This window comes from Pelobates fuscus, chromosome 5 (genome assembly GCF_036172605.1).
Source record: "Pelobates fuscus isolate aPelFus1 chromosome 5, aPelFus1.pri, whole genome shotgun sequence".
Classification (NCBI taxonomy): domain Eukaryota; kingdom Metazoa; phylum Chordata; class Amphibia; order Anura; family Pelobatidae; genus Pelobates; species Pelobates fuscus.
The window spans coordinates 31,605,366-31,628,805 of NC_086321.1; the positions used below are offsets into that span (position 1 = coordinate 31,605,366).

Consider the following 23,440-nt stretch of genomic DNA (forward strand, 5'->3'; position numbering starts at 1 on the left):
CCCCTGACACTCACAACACCCTCACTGACACATTGCACCCCTGAAACTCACAGCACTCTCACACACACACACTGCACCCTCACACGCACATAGCACCCTCACTCAAACTCACTACTAGCACCACCAGGGTCCCCCCTCCCAGGCTAAAGGTAAGAAGGAAGGGGGGATATAATCAATTCCTCTTTATTTTTTATTTAATTAATATATAGATCTGCCCCCCACCAAACACGCAAGCCCTCCAAACATATTCACACACCAGCATTCTCGCTCACACACACATACTGCACCCCTGACACTCACAGCACCCTGACTCACACACACACACTGCACCCCTGACACCCACAGCACCCTCATTCTCACACACACACACTGCACCCCTGACACTCACAGCACCCTCACACACACATAGCACCCTCACTCAAACACAGCACCGTCATACACTGAACCCTTCACTCACACACAGTACACACTGCACACAGCACACAGCACACATACACTTTTGTGTATACAGATTCCCTTGAATGCAAAGCAAAATATATAACATACATTACACAGTGCACAAAACGGGTCTGGCTCAATAAATAGAAAATACAAAGGCACTGGTACTCACTTGGTAAAATTTTAATATTTATCACTAATTGGCTTTCTACCTAAATTGAAAAGAATATTACCTCTGGAACTTGTAGTGTGAATTACTGTGGAAACTCTTGAAAATGTGTTAAACAAGGGAGGGTCTTTGTCAAATGACTTGATAAAGTTTACGCTTAGACACAATTCACTTATTACAATAATAAAAGCCCTTACTTACCCCAGCTAGTGGATGTGCCCTTCCCGCCAACCCAGCTACACTGTCATATATGGAAATTATCTTAAGCAGATAAAGAAAGCAGTCATTAAACACAGGACATAATTCTGCTACAATACACAACTGTAACGTTAAAAAGTTGTAAATCAAACAGGTACAGTATTTCTAATGCATACTATGATTCTCTTAATGGAGGCCTGTGACTCACTTACTAAACTCAATTCGTTTGTATGACCCTGACATTTTGAGGATAGTCCATCGAGTTCACTCATAGCATAATAGTTTGTTCGCCAATGGTAACGGTACCGCATGGGATATTTCTGGATTATCTATCCAAATGTCAGCATTATAGGTGTTTCTAATGGTGAATGTTAACACAACATGGCACAGCAGTGTACGTCCTGTCACTTGCATAAACTACTTATCCCCTGACTAACGTGGATTGTCCTCAAGCCCCAAGTACCTCCAAATCAGAACGGAGGTATAGAGAAATTATGAACAAAAATTATAGTTCTGCATATGAATACACTATAATGTTGCTCAAATATTTAAAATTCAATCTTGTTATTTTAACAATGCGATTTGTAATTAAAATACTGTCTGGAGTGACCGGGGCAAAGTCTAAAATTAAGCTCCTTTCAAGAGCTGGAGATATTTGATAGGAAAAAAAAACATATTCTGGTATTTTTTGAATGAAAGGTTGACTTGGAAGTTTGTGGCTAAAGAATTGGCTATTAGTTCCATTATTTAAAATTAAAAAACACAGCATAATACTGCATTGTCTCAAAGATTTAATAGCACATAGAGCCAATACCTAATCTCCAATGCATGCAATCTATCTCGGCCTGCAATCCTCACATTCCATCGTCTTTTATATCAGCAGGGTGATGTGTATAGTAAATATCTATGTGCCTTGCTGTTGTGCAGGACTGCAAATATGTTATTATGTCATGGTAATAATATTACTAATAATAAACTAATACTAAGGCACAGTGTGCATTAGCATCCACCCAAAGGGGCATTGCACTCAAAGGCTTGCACACAGTGATCATGTATAGAAAGAGTTACTTACTGCTGCAGATACACACAATACAGCATTTGGAGACTGCATTACTGTAAGATCATTCAGAGCCCAAGGCAGCCAGGCAGGCATTGTCATGTAGGTGCAGTGATACTCTCCTTTGTAAAAACCTTATTCAGATGAGTGCTCTATTGAACTAGCACATCTAATTTCCTAATACCATGCTGTGAGGCTTCAGGGTGCAATCAGTGATCATTCACGAATACAAATATAATTTTAAAAAACAAACTATTATGTGTTTAAACAAATGCAGTCTGCTGCAAGTGCAATTCAATAAATATTTATGTGTTTACAGAGAGAAATATTTTTTTTTGTATTATTTAGGCAGCACCACATCCTGTTGGGTAGGATTGTGACTCCAATTCACACCCCCTTACATTTTCCATGTATTGCATTGTCTCTTTTTGGGCCAGTTAAGAAAACACACACCTTTATTAATCTTTGCCAGCCCTGCAATTTGAACCGCTGCTGCTGAATAAACAAGTCTGGGGGGGGAGGAAGGGGGGAAAGGGCATGTCCTATAAAGTTTTCTTGAAGTAGGGAATAAAGGGATGAGGAGGGGTGGTTAAAAAAAAAAAAAAAGAGTGTCAGAGGCTGGGGCATGCGCAGTCAGGTTGTTTTTCACAAATCTGCACATAAGTGAGCCGGCACACTGCAGACAGCCGTCTTTGTAAGGAGACCACAGAGCTGAGCACTGTGACAGCATCGTTGCTGTTACTTTGTTACCTGCAAATCCCAATGAACTCCCTGCAGAGAAGGCACTGACCCTGCCTGCAACTATTGCAAGGCACAGGCATCCATCAGTGCAATATTAAGACCACATTTCATGTGAGATCTTAACTTTAATATTTTTTTTTTTCTCTCACAATATATTTTTATACATTTTTGTTACAATCATGGTGCTGGGGAAGGTGAAGAGTTTAACTATAAGCTATGACTGCCTTAATGGCAGCCATGTCCCTGTGTATTCCAGTGGGGATACAGTCTCAGGAAGGGTTAATCTGGAAGTCACTGGGGAAATTAGGGTCAAATCTCTTAAGATCCATGCAAGGGGGCATGCAAAAGTACGATGGACTGAATCAAGAAATGCTGGATCTAACACTGCCTATACACAGAATTACACTGAAGAAGTAGAATATTTTAGCCACAAAGACATCCTGATTGGACATGAAAGGGGTAAGTGTCAATATTTGTCTATATGTATCCTGTTTCTGTACATCTTTCAGTAATATGTATATATAACAATGGTAATTCGTTTTGGAACCTAGAATATATTTATTGTTATGATTTAAATCGAATGTTGAGCTACATGTTTAAAAACAAATATTGTGTGTAGGAAGAATTGTAAGTATTTATTAACCCCTTAAAGTAAAATCCTGTAGTGACACCATTTTTCTTTCCACTGTTCTCCCCAAAAGTAAAAATGTCATTATTTCTTATCTGAGGATTGGAAAGTATTAGAATGGCACAGTTGGCATATGCCATTTTTATTTCTGATGACTGTATTGATTTTTCTTCAATACCATGGGGCATGATAGGGTAGCAACCTCCATCCTAACTTTTGGAGGTGGGTGTTGCAGTTTGTTGGTTAAAACCATAATTATTTCTGTGGTTTTCTGGAATTGTCATGTATGCTGATAACATGAAGGGTTGAGAAGGCATTGTATAAAGCGGGGTGGTGATGGGGTTGGATGAAGGAATCATCTTGTTTTTTCTGAAGTTTCCACCACCCTTTTGTTAGAAGCGGTTCAATCCTGTTTTGGGCTAGTGGTGTCAGTGGAGAGAGATCTGAGTGGGAGGGGGGACCTCCTCTCCTTGCAGTGGATTGGCTGCAGACATGTCAGCTGGTGGCCATGACTTAATACTTCTAAAGGAGAATAGCACAGAAGATGATGATGATTAAAATATATATTTATAGCAAGCTCTGCATTCATGCAGCAAAATGGCTGTACATCACCGTATATATAAATGCAGTTCCTCCAATTTAATGTTTAAATGTAGTATGTATAATACCTTTCTAGTGAAGGCTGGATGACTGGCATCAGTATGTGATGTGCAGCTGGCTAGGACTAGTTGCTTGACTACATTGACCCAGATTTTACAGAGCCTAGGTACCAATTCTACAGCCAGTTAGGCTATGATGGAATCCACGCATTGTTTTGATTGCATTCTCTGTTAACCATAAGTAGGTTTGCACCATTGTTTTCCTGGAGGACACCTCTCGTTTTTACATTTGGCTGGACAGTTCCTGAAGTATGTAGAATTCAGAACTTACAGGAAGCCAATGAAATCATTCATTAAACAATGAGGGGTCCTGCAGGATATGAATTCTACATACCTCATGATGGCATGCTATGGGTAGATCTGGCCATAAGGGAGACTTTGGTTCATAAACGAATTGCTAAGCTCTACATGAAGCTATATTACTTTGTGTCTGAATATAGAGCAGGGTTTGCTGGAAGACATTAGGTGGGCAGTGAACATGCCATGTTTGGCTGAATTATGTTCTGCTAGCTTTTTATATTCCTCACTCCATGCATGGTGATAAACCCACAGCCCTGCAGCACTGAAAGGGTTAATGCAGCCTCTCTCTTGTTACGTGCTGCTTGGCAGAACCCTCTCACAAAAGCCTGGTTACAGATGGAGGTGGAGGGTGAGGCCAACCACGCCCTTCACACTTTCCATTGGACCAGCGAGCTTTTGTTAGGCTGTTGTCAAGGTGACTGCCGATTGATTGCATTGGCCAAGGCTTGTTGCTTAGGGAAGTAAGGAAAGAGATGGGCGGGGCCTGGTGTTACAGTTGGAAGGCGTTTAACCAATGTCGTTCCTTTTCCTGCCATGCTCTATCCAGCCAGGGAGAGATCCAGGGCAACGTTCTAAGCATAGAACGTTCATTATACGTTGTTACACATTCACTATACTATGTATCAGATTAAGCTCTATGGCAAGGTATTATTACTGTGTTACCAGAGACAATTAGTTCCTGGATGATCAATAATAAATAACATTCTTTGATGAAGGATTTTTGTACTATACTGATGGCAAGCACGGTATTTAATATACTATAATTATAATGTGTGGCAGTTAAGATGAATCATTCCTGTAGCCAGGTGCTGAGAGGACTCACTGAACTTACTATGGTTTAGTTCGGGCACTGGGTGAGGATCGTATGGGATATAACCACAATTGATCCATTTTACTTTCTAGCCCCCTCTCTCTTACAATGTAGTGGTTTAAAGTGAGGATTGGACTGCAGCCCCTAACGCACAAATAATTCCATCTCTTAGAAAAATAAAGGGGTTGGAAGTTGAGCGGCTATACTTGCAATGAGCTGGGGGGATTATGGTGGCATATTTATCCCTAAACCTAAAATATGGATGGTTACGGTGGACTCTTTCCCTGTTTGGAGGTAAACTCGGTCCTGGCTATAGTGGGGTCTTATGACAGTCTGTGTCTCTCTCTATAGGTTATAGTGGGGCCTTATGTTAGTAGTCTCTCTCTCTCTATATATATATATATATATATACTGGTTATAGTGGGGTCATATGATAGTAGTCAGTGTCTCTATAGACTGGTTATAGTGGGGCCTTATATTAGTAGTCTCTCTATATATACTGGTTATAGTGGGGTCATATGATAGTAGTCAGTGTGTCTATACACCGATTATAGTGTGGTCTTCTGATAGTCAGTGTCTATATATACACTGGTTATAGTGTGGTCTTATGATAGTAGTCAGTGTCTATATACACTGGTTATAGTGTGGCCTTCTGATAGTCAGTGTCTATATATACACTGGTTATAGTGTGGTCTTATGATAGTAGTCAGTGTCTCTATACACTGATTATAGTGTGGTCTTATGATAGTAGTCAGTGTCTATATATACTCTGGTTATAGTGGGGTCTTATGATAGTAGTCAGTGTCTATATATACTCTGGTTATAGTGGGGTCTTATGATAGTAGTCAGTGTCTATATATACACTGGTTATAGTGGGGTCTTATGGTAGTAGCCTATCTCTATACCCTGGTTATAGTGGGGTCGTATGATAGTAGTCTGTGTCTCTATAGGTTATAATGGGGTCTTATGATAGCAGCCTGTCTCTATAGACTGGTTAAAGTGGGGTCTTATGATAGTCGCTCATACTGTGTCTCTCTATAGGTTATAGTGTTAGTAGTCACTCCGTGTCAGGAAGCGTGCAGGATCCAGCGTGCTCCCCACACACCCGGAAGCTGGAGGCGGAGGGAGGGTGTGGGCGGGGCCAGCAGTCAGGCTAGGTTGCACTCGGCCAGTCCCTGCGGCTGGTGACGTCACGGCTATGCATATGAGAGACTGGCTGAGACTGTGCTCGCACCGGTTCAGGCCGGTCCTCTCCTGCTGGAGTCTGTCTGTGATTGACAGCTCAGCACTTGTTTACCACAGAGTGCAGCTCGCTGGGCTCAGACTGCTGAGCTGGCAGTACAGGGAGCAGCCTGCTACTACTCCATTACTGCAGAAAGCAGGGGAAAGTGGGAAATATAACCCAATAAACATTAAAAACACGACATATAACACCGTCTTCTGCCTGTATCCGACATTAATCCCACAAATATGTAGGAAAATGTGTGAAATCTGTGGAAAAATAAAGTGTACCGACAGTAAAACATGCATAAAGGGTTTATTTTATTTAAACGTGAGAGATTTTACAGATTCTGGAGAGAATAATGTCCTCGCTACTAGAAATTATATTTTTAAGGGATTCTTTTATGGAACCGTGGAGAATACCCCCGTATTCCAAATTTTTAAACCAAAAAGAGCCTCAGTAATTTATTTTATTTTTTTTCACCTTTGCTATTGTGGTTTGTCGTTCATTCTAAATAAACCCCCACCTTCACCCCCTTTAAATTATTATTCATATATTTTTTTTTTTGTGTGAGGCGAGCAAGTAATGTCATGTTAAGTAAATTAATGATCTACCACCGTCCACGAGGGCTTACAGTGTTAATATTAACTCAGCCTAGCAAGGTGGATGCAGATATAAATGTAATGCTGAATTTATGTGGAACAGGTGAACAAAAGGGCAGATACACATATTTAATGCCCTCACTAATCGTTAGTCACTCGTAGTGCCTTGAGCATGACCCGGCTTTTCTGTTAACACACCCAAAACAAGATAAAATATCTTTTGCGTGATAATCCACAGCTAGAATGGGAAGGTCAACTTGTTTACTGCAAATATTAGCACGTCCCAAATATGTGGCCCTTTTTTTAGGTGGAGTTTGACCTCGGCCTTTTAATGCTATGGGTTTCATTACTTCAAGAGAATTAAGGACATACTTGAAAACGAGAGAAATCTCAATGTATCTTTCCTGGTAAAATATTTTATGAATAAATAAATAATTTAGGGGTGTTCTTATAATACGTCTCTATTATAAGTCCCTGTGCTATCTTATTCTGTTGCTAGGCAATATTTATATAACCTGGTGTTGGAATCGCGTAACAAAATGACAGGACAATCAGTTACCTAAAATATTTTCATTTTTTTTGTTTTGTTTTTTTAACAATGTACTACACGTTAAAGATGGGTGCAGTGAAATTATTGCTGTATGTCTGACCTAATCAATTACACTTGGCAGACTGATGCTTAAAGGGATTTATATAGTGTTTAGTATATTATTTTTATTATTATTTTATTATTTATATAGTGCCATCACATTCCATAGCGCTGTACAATGGGATATAAAGGCAGAATAAAGATAGCTAGGGTATTAAAAAAAAAAAAACAACAACATGATTTTTAGACCAAAACACAACTATTTTCCCAACTTGACGATTTTGGCCTAATATTTGCAGTCCCATTGTCAGTCGCTTAATCCATCATCTCTGTGTCACCTTTTAAAAAAAAAAAAATAAAAAAACTTGCATATTCTTCCATAAATAGTCTTTTAACATGTAACAAAGCAAAATGGCACACAAATATTATTGAAACATATTTTATTATTTTAAAGGTGACAGCAATTGGGTATCTGAGGCAATTATATCTAATGGTGTTCTTTAAAAAAATGGATAGACTGTTATGAGTTTTAAAATTTATAAACGAGGGGCAGGGGCACTATACAATTTAAATTGAATATACTTCTAGTGCTGCTAAATTATATATTCCTAGTTAAAGTATTGCATTTTTACATTTTTATTTCCTTTTTTGTAACAAAAAATGAAACCCTTGCATTTAGAAAATAACTTACAGAAATGGGGCCTTGTGTGTGTGTGTGTGTGTGTATAGTGATGAGCATCATAGCACAAAAACAATACATTCTTTGTAGATTTGTATTAGTCATTTGGACATGCAGAGGAGTGAGCTCAAGCATTTAAAACATTAATTGATGGCCTTTTTTTTTTTAATTGATAAATAAGTATTTGATGTTTCAGATTTTTTTTTTTTGTATGCATTTTGTACATTGATGCACCTTTAACAATGGCATTCTTTTGATTTTCTAGATGATGATAACTCTGAAGAAGGTCTGACCACTATTCATTCAGGAAGGCATGAATATGCATTCAGCTTCGAGCTTCCACAGACGTAAGTATCTTTTAGATGGGTTCACGTGTTTATTCACTAACCGCCGAATTGTAGTAAATTGAAAACAAAATAATTATATTGTTAGAATTCTCCAGCTCCGCTACAGTCACGGCTTAGGAGTTTAAGCATTACAATTCGGTGTTTAGTAGGTTGTAGCTAAACCCCTTTTTTGTCAGCTCGGGGGAATACCCATCAAGGCTCTAGTGTACCCTTACTTTAGATGTCCAGAATAACTCCTGAACATCAGTGTAGAATTTGTACGTTACCATTTTACAAGATACGTTTTGGTTTACATGACAGTTGTACATAATAATCTTTGGTCCTGCCTGACCTTGCAACTTAATTACTCGTGCAGTTTTAAGTAGCACCGATTTAATAATTAAACATATTCAGAGGTATGTTTAGAGGTGTAAGATGTGTTTTGGGATCTAAATAGGATTAGAGTTAAGTATCATTAAGCAAACCTAGTCATTTCAGGTTAATTTAACACATCACTAATTTTGCCTTCCTCTCTTACACAGACCACTTGCTACCTCATTTGAAGGCAGACACGGCAGTGTACGATATTGGGTGAAAGCCGAATTGCACAGAGCTTGGCTCCTACCAGTAAAATTAAAGAAGGAATTCACAGTCTTTGAGCATATAGATATCAACACTCCTTCATTACTGGTAAGAAAATAACTGATATACTTTACTGTATAGCCAAAAGTTAAAAACTCTAGTACTGAAGATGCATTTTCTTAAATAATGGTACATATTGGCTTTCTGCATCAAATTGTTTTCATCTCAATGCACAGTTACACTGTCATCAGTTAACTTAAATGTACCTTTGCGTACAAATAACTTCTATTTTCCTAAAAATGTAAAACTATTTTAAGTAAATTTAGAATATAACATAAGAGGGAAAAATTATGTGTGTGTAGTCTACTTTGACATTTATAAGTTGGTTGGTTAATACACCAACTTTAGAAAGTGTTCATAACTTGGGATCACTGATTCCTTTCCCGGCAAATTTATCTTTTTAAGTCAATAAAGTGAATGCCGTTAACCTGGCAAATGGCAACATCTCTTAATTAGATATTTATTTGGTTAAACCTAAATCTGAGAAAGTGCGCTCGGCAATATTAGTGCCTGCAAGCTAGGCAAACAATGTATATACTGTTTTTATTATAATTCTTATTAATTGCCCCATTGAGAAGCCCATACATTGAAGGATAAAATACATGGCGTTTTTATGAAATTTTAAGTATAGGTTTCTGTGGGTTTTTTTTTTATTTCTTATTTTTAGGTTCTGCTTATTACACATTTCTTTAGTATTCTAAAACTAATTTTATTTCTTTGTTTAGACTTAATTTTTATATTCAAGTTTGCGCAGTTAATATTTTACTAAATCTAGTTTTTTTTTTTGCAGTCACCCCAAGCAGGCACAAAAGAAAAGACCTTGTGTTGCTGGTTTTGTACCTCAGGTCCAATATCCTTAAGTGCCAAAATAGAGCGGAAGGGCTACACCCCAGGTATGTTTTAACCCTATTCAATTTAACCTTTTATTAACCTGTCCTCCTTTATCACACTTTTTTTCTCTTTGTTTGTTCTATATACAAGATGAGTTTTATCTTAGATGAATCTCATCATTAACATGATGTAGCATAACCATGTGTGTAACACACATAACGTACTTTTAGTCTATTACATAATAAGAATAAATAGACAAATGTCAATCTGTTTCCAAAAATAACACGTGTAACAAAAAAAATATCTGTTCATAGAACAGATATCAGGATAAAAAACATTGATATATCTGACTTAGTGGGTCTAGACTGGTTGCTGCAATTAGACAGTCCTGGTTAAGTATTTAGTATCCTCTGACAATGTTTCCATAATATTCCTTTCAAACTTTTCTCGGTTAGAACGCACTGGTTACTCACGTGCTCAACATTTGGAGAAAACATGAACATTTTGCACCAACCACATTGTTGCAAAACCCATATATTCATCTGGTTACTTCTGTGTCTTGATAATTGTGTGCACACAAAATCCAGAACAGAAACATGATTTCTGCAAATGTAGTATTTGATGTGTTTGCAGGGATATGTAATTTATAAATTATCTTTTTATTGGAGGATATGATTTAATCTTTAACCCCTTAAGGACCAAACTTCTGGAATAAAAGGGAATCATGACATGTCACACATGTCATGTGTCCTTAAGGGGTTAAAGTATAAGCAGATAGGCGACTTCCCTGGCCACTTTAAATCCTTTAAATTCTCTTTCTTTTGTCATGTTTTTTTTTTAAAGGTGAATCAATCCAGATCTTTGCGGAGATTGAGAACTGCTCTTCCCGTATGGTTGTTCCGAAAGCAGCCATTTATCAAACTCAGACGTTCTATGCCAAAGGGAAAATGAAGGAAGTTAAGCAGCTTGTGGCCAACTTGCGAGGGGAATCCTTGTCCTCTGGGAAGACTGAGACTTGGAATGGAAAACTGTTGAAAATCCCACCTGTGTCCCCATCAATCATTGACTGTAGCATAATTCGTGTAGAGTATTCCCTAATGGTACGTATGTTCAAACTGTTTAGTAATAGTAACGAGGCAACAGTTTTTTACATCCTGTTGACAGCACTAGTAGTTGGAGGCTGTGTCTTGCGTGATCGTGAACCACTGGGTATTTGCAAGTGACGTAATATCATAATCCGGTTTCAGCTGACCTGTTTTTGTTTGGGTTTTTTTAATCACATAGTCTGAAAAAAAGACTTAATTTCACAAATTGTAAGGAAATTCTGCAATTTGTTGCACAATTATGACTAAAGATTGAGTGAAACTCTAATTACCATATTAAATCATGACTTTCTAATATATTTTCTTCCAGGTATATGTGGATATTCCAGGTGCTATGGATTTATTCCTTAACTTGCCACTGGTAATTGGCACTATTCCTTTGCACCCATTCGGCAGCCGAACATCCAGTGTGAGCAGTCAGTACAGCATGAACAACTGGCTTGGTCTCGTTTTACCAGAAAGGCCCGAAGGTATTCTTCATAATACTTTTTTGATTGTATGTTAACAATGTGCTGTCCAAAATTCACAAGCATCTCCCTGGCAACACATAACTTTATACTATCAATAATATAAACCTTGGCAGCTTTCAGAATAGATTTCCATTCTGCTGACGTTGGTATATAATTTGTTGAATATTAAAGTATTATTTTATTATTATTTCAGCTCCTCCAAGCTATGCTGAAGTTGTCACAGAAGAACAGAGGCAGAATCTTGTATCGTCACATGGTTGTGATAACTTTGAAATGGCTCTCCCTGGACCACTGTTTGCCTACATCCAAGAGTTTCGCTTTTTGCCTCCTCCTCTGTATTCAGAGGTAAGTCTATGTACCTGGTATATAATGTTTACTAATACTGTACTCCTATTCTTAAAAGAAAATATGGCATAAGTGACTGAATATATTTTATTTATTTAAGAATTGCTAGCTATTACCAAAGCATCTGACCCCTTTCTTGTCCTATTCTTACGGGATAATTAACAATAGCTCTTTTGATTTCCCCCTCCCCCCAAATCTCACAAGATGGGTGACTTAATGAGAAAATCGTGCAACATTTAAACCATTCAAGTAGCCTTTTGTTTGCTTCTTGGAGAAAAGGCAAGACAATGCACAACTGGTGACATGCATCTTTGGGAACGAAATGCTTGGAATTTTTTTTTTTTCTTTGCACTTCTAAAGCAAGGCTCAAGTAACAATAGTCAAATACTGTTGCCTATTATTTAACATGTGTAGGAGTGCTAAGGAATAAAATAGTTTTTTCAGTAGATGCTTATTTGCTTATCATAATCACGTAAAGTGGATTTTTTTTATATGAATTTATGTTTTTGGAGATATTTTTTTTTTTTTCCCCTTAGTTTGCAAATTTGTCCTTCATGTTTCGGTTTAATAGCACTCTTTGTGTATTAACAGAATTTTTTTTTTTTTGGGGGGGGGGGGGGGGGGGGGGGGGGAGGGGGAAAGGGGGAGGGGGGAGGGTGGGTTTGCCCTATAACAGGAGGGCTCAAAATGTCCACAGTAACTTGTAAGGCCTGACGAGACTTCAAATTCTAAGCCCTGACAACAGTACTTGTAAACCAGTACCACTTAATAGAAAATTGCTTCTTCTAACCTTATCTATGCCATATTTGATTCCTGGAAGTGGTGGAGTGGAGTACTGCAAATTATGTGTATATGTTGTATGTTTTATCAGTCAGATTATCGAATCAGTGTTATCAATGAACACTTTAATATTATCATGTTTACTGACGTACGTGCCCATTGTAAAAGTAATCAACATAAATATACTTATTTTTTTCTTCTTTTGATAGGTTGACCCAAACCCAGAGCAGCCCGTGGAAGAACACCCTTCTTGTCCATCTCGTTGAAGGTGTTTCTGTTTTCCACCAGATGAGATTCTGGCCATATACAACTAACGGCAGCCTAATTTTGGGAGGCTTACTTTCACAGGAGACAGTTTTTTGTTTCACCTGCGTAGTTGCAAACTGAATTATCCTGTAGTCACGGTTATGTCGCTTATGGCATTAGATCCAGTATATGCTGTACGGCTTAAGGGAGACGTGCCCCCTTGCTGTTGGCAAACCCGCAAAGCTGCTGCAATCATACATGGTCCGGAGATGAGATTATCGTCCCGCTAGTACATGTGGATCAGCTTCCTCTTTACATTTGTACACCTTCAGTGTGTATGTGGGGCAGCTTCAAATCACTACAGCTTTCTTTTTTTTTCACTTCTTTGGTTTGGCTGTGATCTGCACACATAGAAGCAAAAGAAAGCTTTGATAAAAAAAAAAAAAAGAAAAAAAAAAGACTAATGCACTAACGTTCTTGTTATTATTTTTCAACTAAAGTTGTTTGGCCTGGACTGTACCTGTATGTTTACATGCTTCGTACTGTCCCTTTAAGACTGCCTGTGCAACACCTCTTCAGCTTGGATTCAGCAATGGATTTAACAGCAAACATCGAATGCCTTCATGCCAATTCCTATTGCTGTCTGTTATTTTGCAACAAACTGTAGTAGAATAGCAAAAGTTCCAGTGGGTTCTCGAGAAAAAAATGAAAAGAAATGAGGAATAAGACTTTTTTTTTTTAAATTTTATTTTGTCAAGATTGTACATCTTAATTTCTTTCAGAGACATGTTGCCTTTATACTGTCACCCCAAGCAGGATTTTGTTACAGACTTCCTACAAATCACCTAATCTCAGGAGAACTCATCACTTGCCAAACTTTTGGAATGCTATAGTTGTCTATATGTTGCACTGTACTTTTGTTCTAAGGGGCAGGGGGATCGTATGGAGTGATCTTGGCTGATAAAATGCACAAGAACAGCTAAAACAAAAGTCACATTTCCCTTATAGAGAGACATGAATAAAAAAGCTCTTTCTAAGCTAAATTAGGGCATTAAACATACATCAAAGGAAGGGCAGGCCGGAAGGTCATAAGGAGACTCCAGTTGTGGTAAAAGTTGGGTAGATACTGTCTGTAAAACAGAGATCTGTTCTTCCTCAAAATCAAGGCTGTTTAACACGGAGCCCTCTTTCCATAGGCCGATATGTTATCCAACTCTCCTTAAATTGAGGGTCATTGTCTAGATTAAAAAAAAAAGCCTGTGTGATTAAAAAAATATATATATATATATATATTGCTGCACAGAAAATAAAATGGCTCACCTATCACAGTGAGTTGCTTGGCAATGTTACTGATAATCAGTTGGGTATGATCTGTTTTAACATTTAATTCTAAATGTGTGCATTTGGTTGACAACTGACATCACAGCGTACACAAATTAAAATAATGAATAATTCGCTTGCTAAGATTTAACCAGTTGACTTTACCAAGACTTAAACCGAATTTCTTAGTTTTAATGATCATAGGATTAATATAAACATTTTTTTTTCTTGCATATATGCTTTTGATTTTAAACAAAGAGGAAAGAACAGCTTTTCTAATTGCACAATACAAGCAAGTTTGTAAAAGGGTGAACTTGATATCTGCACTGGAGTTCTACTCTGGTTTTACGAAAGAGCCCTTCTTCCCAAATCACGCTAAGCAGAACGCTTCCTATATTTGTTTAGTGCAAGCCTTGTACACATTTTTCAGATGCCCCTTTGACAGACGTATCATTCTTTTGATTATAAGGAATGAGTCACATTGTTCCAAGACTTGCTAATTTAAGTTTAAAAAAATAAAATAAAAAAAACATGCTTTTTTTGCAAGTGACCTTTTTAAGCTAAATGAATAAATATTTCTACAGTAAAAGCTTCCGTTGTGAAGAACTGTAACATTTTTAATAGTCACGTTTAAGTGATTCAGTAGATGTTTGGATTTATTTCAGTTTTAATGGTTTAGAAAGAAGTGACTGATTATATTCTTCTTTATCTTGTTTGTTTGTTTTTTTTTTTTTTTTACTATCTCTTGTCGATGTTTCCTCACATCTTCACCATTTTCTTCAAGTGCTAGTGTATTTGGCATTATATCATTTTTGTATAATATATATATACACGCATATAGGATGTCTGTTAAACGAAACCCTTGTTCCATTTTTTTTTCTATAATTAAGAAAATGGGGAACACTTAATCTTTTGCCTGTGAGGCTATAGGCATGGGTTTTTCTATAAAATAGGGTTGACCAATAATAATGGCCACTGCAAATGTATGTGAAGGTTAGCATTATAAAGGCCACTGGCTCTCTATCGCATGCAGATGTGGGTGAACAGATTATCTTAAATACAAAAAAGAGAGAGAAAACTTCTACAAAGGTTGTAAAAGTATTTATTTACTCTGTTGTTAGAGGCATTATTTTACATGATTCTGTTTTTGTTTATTATTTTTTGTTTGTTTGTTTGTTTGTTTGTTCCTATATTGGTTAGTTCAAAGTTGGCATATGTATTCCAGTATTTGAAAGTGTTTCCTAATTAGGAACAAACAAGTTAAATCCAAACTCTTATAGAAACAAAGTGCAATATTACATGTTTGCTTATAGATACTAATCTATGGCTGTTTGTAAAAAAATTTTTTTTGTTTTTTTACATTTTTGATTTATTTGGTGCTGAAATGTTACTGTTGGCTCCATTTAAAAACAAATTTTATGTGGAAAATGTTCTGTTTTCCTATTGCTCTTCCTTGTTAAAAATAAAAAAGTTCATTTTTATAAACATGTGGTTTGATTGTGTCATTTCAAAGGATTGATTTATATAGATTTTTTTTTGATATAGCATTACAAACAAACTCATTGATTTGTACAATTATAGCAAAACATCAACACTCTAGGACAAAAAAAAATATTTGTATGTTCATAGAACTCTTTACATATACAATAATTATAAAATATACAGATAAGGACTTTGGTCAGTCAAGTTTAAATTTTTACACATCTGTTTATGCGGCTGATCTAAAAACACAATTTGAAGAGATTTACTATTTTACTACAAAATTAAGAGTAGCTAGTATTTATTTTTCTTCTATGAAATAGCTAAAAAAAACTTGTGGAAAGGCTGGATTTTAATTTTATTTTATTTTTAAAAAAAAAAAAAGCACATATTGACATTATGAATTTAGTCTTTTTTATTTTTTTTTTTAAATCATTTTAAACAAAGACTTGCAAGTAATCAAAAGATTGATATGAAATTAATAACAATTGTTCAGAAGTGGACGCATTGTAAGCAGCATGCATGACTGCAGAAGGGAAAAAAGCCATTTTCTCATAGACCATTTGGCCTTTGCTTGTTTATCAAGGACAAGTCAGGCACTTCCTGTGTCATAACAAGGCTATACTTAAGGTTTTTTTTTCTTTTCTTCATGTCCATAGAGGAAAAAGGAAATACTCAAGTGCTTTGAATCTGCCGTGATCATTCTATTGAAGGATATAATTTGCCATATAATAATTCATGGGATCGGAACTCTTGGTTCCAATATTGTTATGCTGTCATCATCTCTGGAGACTAACTACGCTTAACTTATTTCTGTTAAACTTGCAGTATGCATACAAAGAGTTTAACCTCCCACCATCACTCCAAAAATTAAATCCACCATCTCTTTAACTATTATTTGTGGCTAAACATTATCACCAGAGATTTATCTAGAGAGGTGCTGGAACCACGGGTGAGCTCTTGAAAATCCCTTTGGCCAAATTTGGTAGTATTTCATTGTTACCCCCAACCCATTTTTAATACTGAAAGCTAAATAAAATCTTAATTTATATAACTGGTGACCGTAACAATTTAGTGCCCCTTATTGCTGTGAGGGCAAGGTTAGTAAGCCCCGGCTTACGGTTAATACAGCAGGTGGGCAGTTTATAAAACGTTTCTATTATACACTTTATTCTTTGGTGTCACAGTGATTTAAGGAACATGGTTTTTTTTTTTGATTGTTTGTTTTTGTTTTGCTTTGTCTTTCTTCTTTTTCTTTTTTGTTTACTTCAAGCCAATTACTCTAGTATTACAGCTGTGTTACAGAAGTATCAATATCTGCATTAAACCTTTGCGATTTTTTTCACCCAACCATAAAAAGGCCAAAATCATCTTATTTCGACCTGACTTTCTTCCAGTTTGCATTAGTTTTATGTTATTTTATATTTAAGCATGCTTATTGCTTTGTGCATCAGATGAGGATAAGTTAACATTTCATCCCACTGGATATATATGTGAAGTAAAAAGGTAGTGTTACCTTTTTTCCATCTCTGCGTTACTCTCTCCAAGGCCATCCCACCTCCATGGCTGAGGTCATCAATCCTTATGATATCCGCTTATCCTATGCTTCCCTATAGAAAACAATCTCTCTCTGACAATCAAATGCTGCTCAAGACACGGCCGCTACTAGAGGTGTGCTTATCACTGCAATGGGAAAGTTGCAATATTTTACAGTGCAGGGCTAGAACTTCATTGAGTGGTAACTTTAGTGTCCCTTTAAGCAGTCACCCTTGGTAGAAAGGAGATATATAGAGCCCTAGTAATTATAATTACCATCCTTCAGTGGGTGCAAACTCAAATGAGCAGACTAAGAAGAGAATTAACACACTCCTCAGATTCATCAGCAGCAGGATTGAAAAAGTTTATCCTCTTAGCAGGTGACTTTTATAATTTTAGCAAATCACCCTGGCCCAGCTTTATGCCTCCTAAAAATATTTCGTTTTCAGGTTATGGTCACTTTAAGACAGTGCTTTACGGAGCTTTACTCCAACTCCCATTAGTTGAACTTTGTAAAGGGAACAACCTTCATGTTAAAAATAAACAGGTTAAAGTGTTTTCATTTTACTTTAGATTACTGGCCCTTGCAAAATGTTGTTTTTGGATAATGGAAGCCCAGATGTCTTTAACCCCAAAGAAAATGTTTTTTTTTTTTCTCTAACAATGTGCAACGAAGGAAGGCGGAATTGAGCACAATATGGGTGGAGTGAGGGGAATGGAATCATCTCCGGAAGATATTCACGTCTGTTGGCAGCATGCAGTGCACACTGACAAGACCCAAAATATGCACAGAATTTACTTTGGCAGACGGGAACAGAGTTTTGGGCTGCCAATGTCACATTTTGCTAGGAATGCTACTAGCCCCCAGCACACAATTAAAACTATCTCAGTAAGTGCAGTGTTTCAAGCTGAACATACTGACTCCTACCACCATGAGCACTTCAAATCACTGAAGTGGTCGTGGTGGTTGCAGTACCCCTCTAAATGTGTTTGTATACATTTAAAATATTCATCATTTACTTTGAGCTATATTCAGAAGTAAACATGGGGCAATGAAACAAAGTAGGTGTTCTTTTAAAACTTCGACCATACACGAAGTGCTTCCTGCATATTTTTGAAGGCTGGGAGAAGCGATGCCGCCTTTTATTACGGACCATTTTTCAAGTCAGCCCATCCTTTATGGGCATCGCTAGTGATGCCCCCTAAAAGTCCTGTCCACTTCATCTTATTTCTCCTGTCCCAATTGTTGGGAGGTACATTGTTGTTGGCTAAACTGTATATGTTTTGCAGGTTTTTTTTATTTTTATTTTTAGTGTTTGTCTTGTAATGTAATGATAGACAATGAGGTTGTTATTACAGAGAGTGAGAAGACTCTTGTGTGATACCAGAATTTAGGACTATCTTTCAGTAAAGTACATATGACGAGGATTGGGTATCTCTTCTTTAAATTATCTAAACCGCATGTCCAGCATGGGAACAAGAAGCAGCCCTGGGGAAAACTAATGATACCAGCCCAAAGCAAAGTGCCAACATGCATGATTATTCTCTAAACATAAACACTGGATTTTTAAGGAAATTGGCAAATTCTAAGGAAAGTGATGAATTTCATCTGGTATGGTTATGGATCTAAAATTTGATCGATCCAACCAAAAACAGTGTTATTCTGTTGGAAGTGTTCTGTGTCTGGTTTAAAAGCAGTGTTTTTCACATCGCAATTTTTTACAAAGTATAGGATCTGTAAATTTACAAAGCACCAATTTTAAACTGAAACAGCAACGAATGCATACAACTGAATGCATTTGACGTACTATTTGCAGCTGACAGCGCTAGCAGCCAGCGGGCAAATAGTTAAAGGGTAACCCTGTGATGGACCCTCTAGTCACCTACACTATGTACATGTCTCCCCAACCCTCACCCTCTAAAAAAATACTATTATTACTGTGCGCCAACCCTCCACCCCGTGTCTCCCAACTCAACACCACTTGCTCGCGGCCTCAGAGTCACCCTTTACCATCCAGGAAGTTGCTGAGACATGGTGCGCCTGACCGGGAGTAAATTTGAACTCTTCTGGAACTCGAAAGCAGATTGCGGAGTCGCCGCGGTCCGTTAAAGTTTTAATCAGAGCGCTTTTGGTGCTGTATGCTGAGGTAGGAGCAGGACAGAACTTGTATGAGCAGGCGCTCAATGGATGTGAGTGTGTACAATTGTGTGAATAGGTATCTATATTAATATGTGTGTTTTTGTGATTGTGTGTTTATGTATGTATGTGACTGTGTTTTATATATATGTCTGTGTGTGTGTGTGTGTTTTAATATAGAATTAATCGTGTTGCCACACAATTAATCCCTTCTCGGTCTCTCCGCTCTGCCCGTGACCACCTCCTGTTCGTTGTCCGCACCCGTACAGCCAACTCATGCTTCCAGGACTTCTCGCGGGCGGCTCCCTTCCTATGGAATAGCCTGCCTACCGCCATCAGACTCTCCCCCCTAGTCTTGCATCTTTTAAGAAGTGCCTTAAAACCCATCTCTTTAGGAAAGCTTATGGCCTCCAAGACTAACCCCTACCTCACATACCTGGCTCTTGCCCTCTCCTGAAGGGCAGCCCACCTTATTTGACTGCAAATTCCTGTCCTAATGTGTTTACACCCCACCTCATATAGAATGTAAGCTCGATTGAGCAGGGTCCTCTTCAACCTATTGTTCCCGTAAGTTTATTTGTAATTGCCCTATTTATAGTTAAATCCCCTCTCATAAAATTGTAAAGCGCTACGGAATCTGTTGGCGCTATATAAATGGCAATAATAAATAATAATTATAATAATAACATGAATTGTATTTATGTGTATTTGAAGGCTGCCAAATTATATGGGGAGTAAAATACAGCCTTAAGTCGCCTATATCATTGTGTGTCTATTTATGTCATATGTGTCCTCTTGTGTGTATCTTTGTATATCTGCTATTATGTCTCTATATACATGCAATGTTCATTGCAAGTTAAAACAAACAAAATAACATTTTAAAACTTTAACAAAACATGATTTTATAACCAATGGCATACCATGGTATACATGGTGCGCCCAAAACTCAAGTACTTTGATGATTAATTAAAGAACTTTGTTTTCATTATTATTATAAACATAAACATACAGTGCGTGTACAAGGGGATACAAGGCATATAAATAATTGGAATAGGACACGATTAAATCACTGGAACTAGAGGCAAGAGGGCCTGGCTCTAAAAATCTTGCAGTCTAAAATATGTGGGGTAAATTTGCACAAACTGCAAATAGGATTCTTAGTCTACTTGCTTTTTTTTCTTGATTTCGTATATCTATTTTATTATTTCCTGGACACCAGTTATTGTACAGAGTAAAATCACACCTATAAATGTTTTCAGTTTCTCTGTATATTTCAAAATTGAATGCAATCTCCTTAAAGGATGATTATTAATATCTGATGAAATGATCTAGCAATATATTAAAGGAAATCTTGTGTAAGAAGGCGTGAGTCATGTCTGGACAGAACTCTTTTTTTGTTTCACATTGTGAGTCATCTTTTTCCTGCCAAGTCCGTCAGGAGCCTGCACTGCCTCAAGCAGCTGTTTAAAGTTATCAACTCCACAGCTTCAAGGTCTAAATTGCTAGTATATTCTTACCAGTGCTTTGAGAATATAATTTGGCCTTGAAAGACCTTTAAGTAGAAACCAAAGATTCTTAATTAGTTATGTAAGAGTTTAATGTCCAGTGCTGCTATATGAATGACTCATGAGAATATATCAATCCATAAATATACAGAGTGCTTAACGTGCAACCTATTTTAACCTATGTTTTGTTTCTCAAAATGTTTTTTTTTTTTTATATTAGCAGGTAAACTTCTTCCATGGTGTTGTCAAATGATTAGTGAGCAATAAAGATTTAAAAAAAAAATCTAGAGAAAAAAATAATAATAATTTGGCGTGTGCTAAAAAAGAAGTGTAAGATAGTTTGGACAATACAGATAACAAGGCAGCTATCATGCGAAGAATTAAAAAACACATTCATGGGGGGCGGGGCCTGACAGCCAAGATGGCCGGACGTGCTCCATGAGAGCTCTCAAGCCAGCGAGCACAAAATCGAATCTCATGGTTAATCTACCCATGCCAGCAGCACAAAGTGCCCAAAAGCTGAACCACGACCACATAAGGAACAGATTGATGTCTGTCCCGCACCGACAAATCGGCGGAGCACCTTCACGGCCTGGGGGAAGCGGCCGATCTCCCGGCACGGGACCTGCTCACCAGACTCGCCTGAACGCTGCCCTGCTACCCCCCCCTCTGGACCGGCGGGGGTTATCCTGGTCCTCGCTGGGGACGACTACCCCCACACAGCGGCTCAAACAAGCGACTAAGCCCACAAACGTACAAGCTCCCAGGGGCCCACGCAAGATGGCGGCACAAAACACCCTCGCCGAACCACCCAGGCATACCCAAGCATTCTTTGACAAGCTTCGAACCAGACTCTGGACATTGCTCCACGCCAGAGGTCGACACTTCAAGCGGGTGATGCAAAGTGTAGCGGCGTGGATCCGCCCGACTACCCGACGCCGCCTGAGTAGAGGCCCACCTCGAGCTCCCAGAGCAGCCGCCAGACAGAGCCATCCTCAGAGCTCAAAAAGGCGGGAAACGGCGACAAGCTCACCAAACTCAGACATCCACTCTCACAAAAGCCAGAGAGATATGAAACCAATCGGGCAAACCAGAGCCTCACCCGTCCAACGCTCCGTCTCACAAAGCAGCATGGTCCGACTCTACACCAAAAACGATGCTACACATGCAAGAGCACAGCAACGAATTCCACGGGGCACAGACAGAGCTGGCTCCCGAAACACCGCAAGCAAGCCACAGGGCAACAACGGGGAAACAGAAGGGAATGGAACCAGGGACTTACCTACACTAGGTATCGGATGAAGCACTCATTACACCGCCGCACAAGGGCCCTCTTAGCCTGGACTGTTCCTTGCCCACGCGGTAACGAAACACCCGGACTCAGAGACCACATGTATACCCTAGGCAAGCTGCACCCACATGTTAGCATTAATAGATATTTAACGCAATATGTCTGACCACACTCGTACCCAGTGATTTCATAGCATAATATTACCATGCTTTAGTCTGCAACCAAATGCCGTTCTGTTTTACGATGTATTCATGCTTTTACTGTATATTTTATTTTTATTTCATCTAATCTTACTGTTCTAGAAAGCTTTTACGAGGCTGTCATTAGGTGTGCATAACATGCCAGGCTGTTTTCTACCAGACTCGTTAGCACTCCATGTTACACACAACAGCCTCATGTAACGAATAGCCCACGCCTAGCGCCTGTACGATTAGCGAGCAAACGAAACGCCTGTATATACCTACCTGCATACAATATCGGAGCATACCTAACTCTTGGGCACGCCAGTCATATCTGCCCCATTAAACTGCGACTAACCTATAGGTCTAGAAAGCCTTGCAAAGCTTGTTATTCCACCATAGTGGACTCTATTCACACTAGACGCATGACCCCAGCCTGATTGTATACTAACATAAAAAATGTGCTGATACTTCAACGCCATGATTGTACAAATAATGCTGTTATATCTATCGTTAATGCTGTTGTGGCAATGTCGATACTTTGTTAACCCTTGCACAAAGAAAAATAAAGATAAAAAAAAAAAAAAAAACACGTTCACACATTTTAGAAAGAGCTCAAACATTAAATAAATGATTTCAGAGAATTTATGTATCAAAGTTTAGGTGAGAACACCTTGTGTAATGTCAAACAATTGGGAGTTATATGAATAATAAACCACCTAAAAATCTCCTAAACTTTTTAGGTTCAAGGCACCCTTAATATTTCAGTATTTTTCCAAGACACTCCAAGTAAAAATTTCTAGGTTGTATATCTGTACAGCGCTGTTGTGCTGGTGTTTGAGTGCTTGGATGTATGCACATACACTACCACATACATACATACAAACATACTTACACAGATATTCATGCACATTAACACACAGATGCATATAAATACACCAACACATACACACATATAGATACACACAGACACATAAACACACATAGATACACACCAACATATACACACATACACCCTGACACACACAAACATTGATCCATGCCGACACCATGACACAGATACACACACTGGCATAAAAACACACACCTTGACTCACAGACTCACATACACAAATGTGTGCGCAGACACAGAAGCAGACTGACATATATATATGCAC

General features: G+C 38.0%; 1 protein-coding gene across 1 annotated transcript; it reads left to right on the forward strand.

Annotated features, from left to right (window-relative positions):
• Nucleotides 1-2,544: 2,544 nt before the first annotated feature.
• On the forward strand, nucleotides 2,545-15,643 carry ARRDC3 (arrestin domain containing 3). The gene is made up of 8 exons (XM_063453696.1): nucleotides 2,545-3,062; nucleotides 8,359-8,440; nucleotides 8,962-9,109; nucleotides 9,852-9,954; nucleotides 10,736-10,992; nucleotides 11,306-11,465; nucleotides 11,659-11,810; nucleotides 12,800-15,643. The coding sequence occupies exons 1-8, from the start codon at nucleotides 2,783-2,785 to the stop codon at nucleotides 12,854-12,856; spliced, it is 1,239 nt and encodes a 412-aa protein (XP_063309766.1). The 5' UTR covers nucleotides 2,545-2,782; the 3' UTR covers nucleotides 12,857-15,643.
• The last annotated feature ends 7,797 nt before the right edge of the window (nucleotides 15,644-23,440 follow it).

Excerpts from the sequence above, each read along its gene's own strand:
- ARRDC3 (XM_063453696.1), top strand. The coding sequence starts at position 2,783 with ATGGTGCTGGGGAAGGTGAAGAGTTTAACTATAAGCTATGACTGCCTT. Across the intron at positions 9,955-10,735 it reads GCGGAAGGGCTACACCCCAG|GTGAATCAATCCAGATCTTT; the intron begins GTATGTTTTAAC and ends TTTTTTTTAAAG. Across the intron at positions 10,993-11,305 it reads GTGTAGAGTATTCCCTAATG|GTATATGTGGATATTCCAGG; the intron begins GTACGTATGTTC and ends ATTTTCTTCCAG.